We start from the raw sequence: 8,356 nt of genomic DNA, 5'->3' as shown, positions 1-8,356 counted from the left end.
CTTACCTTCAATTGATTTTGATAATAGTGGAGGTGATCCAAAGTATTTTTTAAGGTTGTCGAAGGTAATTCAGCATATTTTTGATCAATTAAAATCTTTGATCTATTTCAGAATTTTAAAAAAAGAAAGACACTTCTTAACCTATCTGGAGATAAATCGATTGAGCGATGCAATCCGTCCTGTGAGTCATTGTACCTCCTTTATTGTACTTGGATGCTTTATTTTGAGTAGTGCTTGAATTTTTTGGAGATTAGCTTCTATTCCTCTTTGAGTTATAAGAAGATCTAAAATTTTTTCTGACGTCACTCTAAAAGCATATTTATTGGGATTGAGCTTCATTTGATATTTGTTAAGTTCTCCAAAGGCTTCTTTAAGATCGGTTATATGCCAATCTGCTTCAGTACTTTTTACCAATATATCATCAACATAGACCTCCATATTACAATCTATTTGTTACTTGAAGATCTTATTGACTAAGCATTGATATATAGCACCTATATTTTTAAGACTAAAAGACATCATTTTATAACAATACAAATCTCTTTCAGTGACAAAGGCTATAATTCTTTATCTTCGAACATCATTTTGATCTGATTGTAGCTAGAAAAAATATCCATAAAACTTAACAGTCTGTGTCCTGAAGTGGCATCAGCAAGATGATAAATTCTCGAAAGAAGAAAGCTATCATTGAGACAAGCTTTATTGAGGTCGGTATAATCAATACAGATCCTCCATTTGTCATTTGCCATTTGCTTTTTTGACCATTACAACATTTACAATCTACTTTGGATACTGAGCTTTTCTAATGAAATCAGTCTTCAAAAGCTTATTGACTTCTTCATCTACAGCCTCTTGTCTTTTTGGAGCAGAACTCTTTTTCTTTTGTTGCACGGGACAATGCTTCGAATCAATATTTAGCTTATGCATATGACATCAGTAGAAATTTCTAGCATGTTTGAAGCCAACCAGATGAAGACATCAGCATTTGCTCTGAGAAAGGATATCAGCTTCTCTTTTAAATCAGGCTTTAACTAAGATCCGACCTGAACATGTTTCTCTGGATCTTCACCCAATGGAATAATGATAAATTGTTCAACTAGTTCACCTCGATTTTTACTAATCTCAGGATTATCCTTCTAATCAGGTACTTCAATTGATAAGACTTCTACTAGTTTTTTCATCTTTATAGCTATCAAGAAGCATTACTTATCAAGTATTTGATCTTCTTGCATTTCTCTAACTCCATCTTTTGTTAGAAATCAAACTAATAGACAATAAGTGGAGACCATTGCTTTAAGATTATTGAGTCCAAATCAGTCAAGAATGATATTGTAAGCCAATGATATTTTGATAACCAAAAAAGTGAGTTGTATAGTCGACTGTTGTGGTTCTTTTCCTATAATAACATGCAGAGTGATTTCTTCCTCCACAGCTAGAAGATCTTCAAAAAACTAACCAGCAAAGTGCAACCCATTTTAACTGATCTATCATATTCATTTTTTAGAATGCATCATAGAATAATATGTCAGCAAAGCTTTTATTATCCATTAATATTTTTTTATATCATATTTTACTATTATCATAGAGACAACAATAGCATTATTACGAAGAGTTTGAATTCCTTGAACATCTTTGTCAGAAAATAAAATCATACTGTCAGTACACAGCCTCTTTAGGGAAAGACTATTAGCTACCCCGCAAAGTCCCCCAAGATCGAAGATCATGTTAATGACTCCAGCAGTAGGCCGATTGTGTTCCGCATCATCATCAGGCTTTTGATGTGGTTTAAGAACTTGGCTTGTTCAATCTCGGACATACTTATCGAGATGATCTCGATGAATCAGAACTTCAATTTCATCCTTAAGCTGCTGAAATTCTTCAATATCATGGTTATAATCTCTGTGGAAATGATAGTACTTTTTTTTTATCTCTCTTCATCGATGGAGCCTTCACAGGGTTGGGCTGATGAAGATATCCTTGGTTCTAGATTTCCATCAGAATCTGAGCTCACAGAGCAGATAAAAGAGTATAGTTATCAAGATGTCGAGGTGGACTTCTTGACCTCAGATTCTTCTGAGGTCGGTCAGAACTATTCCTTAACCGATCTCCATGGTCCTCTTCTTGGGGCTATTTTTTCTCATTCTTTTCTTTTTTCACCTATCGAAGTATGCTTTCTTCTTCCTCAGCTTAACCATATTTTCGAACTCGAACCAGCATTTGCTTGTAGTTGTTTGGATAATTTTTATTAAGAGAGAAATCAAGTGATTGCTTCGGAGTCCTTTCTTTAAAGTAGCCATAACAATGGACTTATTAAAATTTTTCACTTCTAGTGTAGTGGCATTAAAGCGCATCGCATATTCTCAAAGAGATTCACCTTCCTGCTAATTAATAGTAAAGAGATTATTTGTATTATTTAGATGAAGCTGATTATTATCAAAATAAGTAACAAACAGCCTAGCCAGTTGTTCAAAAGAGAAAATAGACCCTGGTTGAAGTTCAAAAAATTAGATCCTTATAGATTTTTTGAGAGTGATAGGGAAGATAACACAAAGTAAGGCATCAGATGCTCCTTACAGCCTCATTATAGCTCAAAAGCTTTCAAGATGATCTAGAGGATTAGTGAAACCATCAAACAATTCTACCATTGGCATCTTGAACTGGGAAGGAACCAGCTCATTCAAGACTTTATGGAAAAAAGGAGATCACAAATTGAAATCTCTTCCATTTTGGGAGTGGCTTCCAAGTTGTACTTCCATCAGTTTCTTTTTAAGATCTTGAATCTTTTATTTAAGACCTTCTTTCCAGTGTGGTTTTCTACTATATAGAGTAGATTCTCCTTCAAAAAGTCTTATTAGTATGTATAAAGTAATGATCATGATGAAGATCTTGATGAATCGATCGTTGGATATACTGAGATTGAGCTTCTTGAGGAGCTGCTTCTTGTTGTTATTGGTCTGTGGTACTTTGGAGCTGTTATACTACAGTAGTAAGAGTTTGAACCTATTGAACCAGAAGATTAAGTTATTGTGAATCAACTACAACTGGAGGTTGAGTAGTCTCTGATGCATCTCCTGGAGAAGATGGTGTAGATAGGGGATGATTCTGTGCTTTCCTATTTACCAATTCTATAAAAAAATTTTGAATTTTCTTTCTCTAATGCCAATCTATTGCTGCAAGGCTTTAGAGGAAAGATAGCAAGATCGATCATAGATCAAGCTGGAGAGCTGATAAGGGCCAAGTCGATGAAGACCATGAAAGGACTTGCAATAAAAGTCTTAAAATCATGAAATACCCTCCGATTTAGGATCCTTCGAGATGTATAAGTCAGTTTGGGGCCTTGAGAATAAATAATAAAAAATGGAGAATTGCAAAGTTGAAAGAATAATTTAGAGTAGAAAGAGTGAGAATTCGAATTTCCTTCAGCAGGAGAAAAAAAATTCAGCAAAGTCTAAGCTCTATGAGTTATGACTTACCTTCCAGAGAGCATCTTGTCCCTCTTTATATAGAGGGGTTTGGTTGGACCATTAGGCCATTGGAAAAATTTATTAGGCTGTTAAAGGTCTGTTGGGTCGTTAGTTTGTTATAACAGAATAATCAACTGTATAGAGATTATGGATTATTTATCCTACGTGGATAGTAGCTGTAGCATAGCTGAAAAATAGTTGTAACAAAGCTGGATAATAATCAATTTAATATATCTGATTCTAGTTACATCAGTCAAGAACCGATGTCCCTATGGTAAATCAGCATCAAGTTGAGCTAGCCACAATGTTCTGTTGAGAGTTAATCCGGATGAGTTCAAATTTATAAAAATCAAACTAAGGGCCAAACAAGATCAACATTTTATCGATTTGACCCAAAAGTTAACTGGATGAATACAACCTTTTTAGATAATCTTTTTTGATGTTACCACATGTCCAGAAGCCACTTAGTTGTACCAACACTATTCATGCTTGAAGTTGAAACTAGCTATTATCTGTAGGACCTGGGCCCTTTAATTCATCAAAAATGGTTAATTTAAGAGAAAAAAAATATTATACTCCATTGAAGGAGCACCATAGAAAAACCTAAGGAAAAATTATATTCATGGTAATCCAGTCTAGTTTATATGTGCTAGATAGATACAACTTGCCACCTATGACAGTTATCATATGTTAGTTAAAAGCCGAAGTACGAGCCTCTACGTCGACGTTCTTGGAGAAGCCTTTGTCTTGTTTTTCATAAAGATGATTGCCTTGTTATTCATTAATAATGCATTTTTTTTACATTACTACTTTCTTGCACAATTTTTTTTTTTAAATTTATTTTTATAAAATTATATAAAATTGTCAACAAGCTTTATCTCAACGAGTTGACACCCCCTTGACGCCCTCTCAAAGAAAAACACTAGAGACCATTGTATAACCATAATTCTTTTTAAGCATAATAGCAGTTGAAAACTTAAGACTTAGTTTAGTGAGATTTGATATGGTTAGTATTAGAAAATGAAGATCTTATGTGACTTATATAAAGAAAATTAGATGTCATATGAAGCATAGAGAGTTTGATGAATAAGAATTGTTTGATATCCGACAATATTAATATTATTTGAAAATAAAAAGGATATCCATTAGTAGAACTCGGAACAAATGTATGTTGTAAATCTAATCTTAATCATCCATGTCCTATCCAAGCGGCTCAAGGCAAGACAAGAATCTCTATTGATGTATCGGAACATGCCATGCACCTAACGGATATATTAATAAACCCACATAAATATTAAAAAACTCACTATGGTTTTATTCTTAATCACCAAGACCTCCTCCCAAATCAATAGGATGGTTACTTTAAAATGGAAAAAGAATCTCATTTAAAATCATATTAATTTTTAACCTGATAAACTCTGTCATGCACGGGAATTTTGAACAAATTGCGCTGTCCTCCTCAAGCAATTTACTTGCATCTCAATCATTTCTGTTGGAGATCTCTCTCTTCATCTGTTTATAATAATGAACGTGATAATCAGCACTACAGTAAAAAAAACAAATCCCTGCCTTATAATTCCAAACCCCAAAGCCAATAAGCCATTCTCCAGCCAAGCCGAGAGACAAAAGCGAGTAAGCGACTCTGTTTCTCTCTCTATCCTTCTCGCGTTTTTTCCTTCCATTTTTTAGAAAGATTTTCCTCCGAATAAATATTATCCTTTTTTCCGCCATTAATAAGACTTCTTTTGACAAGGGCCATTAAGAAGACTTTGAATCTCCCCTGTTTCGCTCCTTTCTGTCCAAGGAGGAATTTTTTTTCCCCCAAGCCAAATAGAGGACTCAACACCTGGCTTTGGCCGTGGCTGGCCTTATTCTTTCCAGTTGTCCAATGCCGACGCCCAGGCGGCCGTTTTCCTTCCTTCTGCTCCTGCTCCGCACTTCCCTCGTCGCCCTCTCCCTTCTCCTCTTCCTCCTCGCCTGCAATGGCCTAGGCCTCGGCCTCCTCTGCCTCTCCAACGACCCTCCTTTCACTCCTCTGCGTGACCCCATCCCAAAGACATCTTCTTTGCTTGTTTTGAGTGAAGAAACACCTATCCCCACGCCCGGATGCCTCCACAGTTCTCACCTTTTGCGGGATGACGGCCCTCCATCCACTCCTGCGCTTGACCCGAATCCAAAGACCGCTTCTTTGGACGTTCTGAATGAAGAAATTCCGATCCCCAAGCCCGAAACTGATCCAAGTTCTCACCTTTTCCCTGATAATGGCCCTCCTTTAACCCCTCCGCGGGATACGATCCCAAAGTTCTCTTCTTTGCCCACCCCGAGGGAAGAAACCGGACTCCCCAAGCCCAAATCCCTCCAAAGTTCCCTCCTTTTGCCGGATTCCAACGGTGGGCATCATCCAACGATCATCCAGTCCAACTTCTCTCTGCCTTCCAGGAAGCCGAAGTGGTCGAAAAGGAGCAAGCTTTTTCTCAGGTTCCTTCGCCCCAGTGCTCGGTCAAGTCTGTTCGCCGCAAGAGTTGCGGAGTTTTTTCATGGGTACCGCTCCAATTCCCCAAATTCTCCTTGCAAGCATCGTTTCTTCATGACTTGGATCTCCTCCGTAGCTTTCGGCCCCAGGGAGTTGTTTGCAGTTGAGAGCTTGTTCAAATCCCATCAAAATGCCTGCTTGCTCATTGTTTCCAACACTATGGACTCGGGGAGAGGCGAGAAATTGTTGAGACCCTTCACCGAGAGGGCCTTTCAGGTGGTCGCCGTGTCGCCAGACTTGGGCTACCTCTTCAAGAACACGCCTGCCGAGCGTTGGTTCAATCGGCTCTTGAGAGGGGAAATCGATCCCGGAGAGGTCTCCCTAGGCCAGAATCTCTCCAACTTGCTCCGGCTTGCAATCTTGTACAAGTATGGAGGAGTCTACATTGACACTGATGTCATAGTTGTGAGAAGCTTCGACGGTCTGAGAAATGCCATTGGCGCACAGACTGCCGATGCCGAGACCGGGAACTGGAGCCGGTTGAACAATGCTGTAATGGTATTTGATGAGAAGCATCCGCTTGTTTATGAGTTCATCGAGGAGTTCGCGAGGACCTTCGATGGGAGCAAGTGGGGTCACAATGGACCTTACCTCGTTTCGAGGGTGGTTGCGAGGGTGGCAGGGAGGCCTGGCTTTGAATTTAGAATATTACCACCTGCGGCATTCTATCCGGTGGATTGGAGCAGGATAAGGGGCCTGTTTCGGGGACCCAGAGATGGGAGCCATTTCAAGTGGGTGGTGGCAAAGCACAAATGGATTCATGGAGAGAGTTTTGCTTTGCACCTATGGAACCGGCAGAGCAAGAGAATGAAGGTTGAGGAGGGGAGCGTCATTGGAAGAATTATGTCGGATTGCTGTCTGTTTTGCAATTCTTCGAGGAATGCGATTCCAGTAGTAACAAAGGGCCGTTTGGAGGATGAAGTGATGATAATTTGATCTCTATTCTCTATTTCTGATCAAAGTAAGGGTAATGGATCACCTCGGTCCATTCCGTGATTGCAGACTCCGCAGTGGAGGGAGCAAAGTCGCTGAGAATTCTTTACTCTTCTACTACTCCGCATGCACCTTACAGATATCTTCTTTAATAAAGTGTTGTACTGGAGAAGGTGTTAACATCAATAAACTTTGCTTACTGCCAAGTTTTTCATCCAAATCTGAAAGAGTATTCCCAACCATGTGAGGTTATATACTCAATCAAAATGTTTGGAAAAGTATGACCATTCCACAGCATGTTAGTTGCCAACTTCCATTTGCTAGTCTGTTTACTTTGCAAATGTTACAATTTCATGTTGTTCAGTAGGGATTGAAAAACGACCTCTCAGTTGATGTTGGCGTTCTCAAAGATGCCGTGATTTTATCACGCCATGGTTCTGATATAGATTTCTATTGTTGGAGTATGCACTTCAAATCATCTAGGGTCAAAAAAAAAAATTACAAAAAGACCATCATGTCCTCGAATAGAGCTCTGGCGACATGAAAAAGGGATGGCCAAGCTAGGGTTTCCCCTAATCCTAAGGGGAAATTGCAGGCATAAGAGAGTATTCTGGCCGGTGAGGAGAGGGCTTTCTTGATTGGCCTTCTTTTGGGGGTTTTGGGCGGTCCGGATGCATTGGTGATTTTGTCTTAAGGAAGTCCTTCTTTTGTAAAAAAAAAGATACTCGAAGGATGGTAGAGTGAAGAGAGAGATGGCAGCTACTTTACCTCCTTGGAGTTCTTCTAGCCTGATGGAAGGTTGTCCTACAGAAGATACTTGATCATGAGCTCAAGTTGTATAGGATCCACATTGGTATTGGTGGGAATCTTTTGCTACTTCTGATGCTGAAATAGCTTTGTTGGAGCAAAGATTTATAGATATCATGGTGTTTTCAAAGACTGATATTTAACAATCCATGAATCAATGGAGGTATGCACTAATTGGTAAATTTCTTCGTTGGAATTTTTCATTGGATTTTGTTGAAAAAGAGATGAGAGTGCTCTGAAAATTGGAAGGCAATCTCCATATTTCTGCCCTCTTTGAGGGATTGTTGTTATTTTAGTATTCTTCTAAGGAAGCCCAGACTTAGATCCTTGAAAGAGGTCCGTGGTCTTTGGCCGGGCAATTGCTTGCTCTTGAGCTATGGCTGCAGAGTTTCAGGCCCAGTCGGGATACTGTTAGTTAGGCTAAAGTCTTGGTTTGTCTCCTAATCTCCTATTGGATTTATGGGAGTCTGAAAAAGTTAAGAAGATTGTAGCAAAGGCAAGAGAACCTTTATTTTTGGATGATTGGACTATTAATTCTATTAGAATGAGATATGCCCGTGTTTGTGTGTTTATAGACCTTAATAAGACTATATGTGCAGGGGTTAGGGTTCGGGTGCAT

At 38.8% G+C, this 8,356-nt stretch overlaps 1 protein-coding gene across 1 annotated transcript; it reads left to right on the top strand.

The window, feature by feature from the left end:
• Window positions 1-5,274: 5,274 nt before the first annotated feature.
• Window positions 5,275-7,235, top strand: LOC105053509 (uncharacterized protein At4g19900-like). Its single transcript, XM_010934699.3, has one exon. The coding sequence runs from the start codon at window positions 5,353-5,355 to the stop codon at window positions 6,931-6,933; it is 1,581 nt and encodes a 526-aa protein (XP_010933001.2). The 5' UTR covers window positions 5,275-5,352; the 3' UTR covers window positions 6,934-7,235.
• The last annotated feature ends 1,121 nt before the right edge of the window (window positions 7,236-8,356 follow it).

The sequence above is a fragment of the Elaeis guineensis genome, chromosome 11, assembly GCF_000442705.2.
Source record: "Elaeis guineensis isolate ETL-2024a chromosome 11, EG11, whole genome shotgun sequence".
NCBI lineage: Eukaryota > Viridiplantae > Streptophyta > Magnoliopsida > Arecales > Arecaceae > Elaeis > Elaeis guineensis.
Note: the sequence above shows the minus strand (reverse complement) of the source record. Positions and strands in the feature narration are given on the sequence as shown.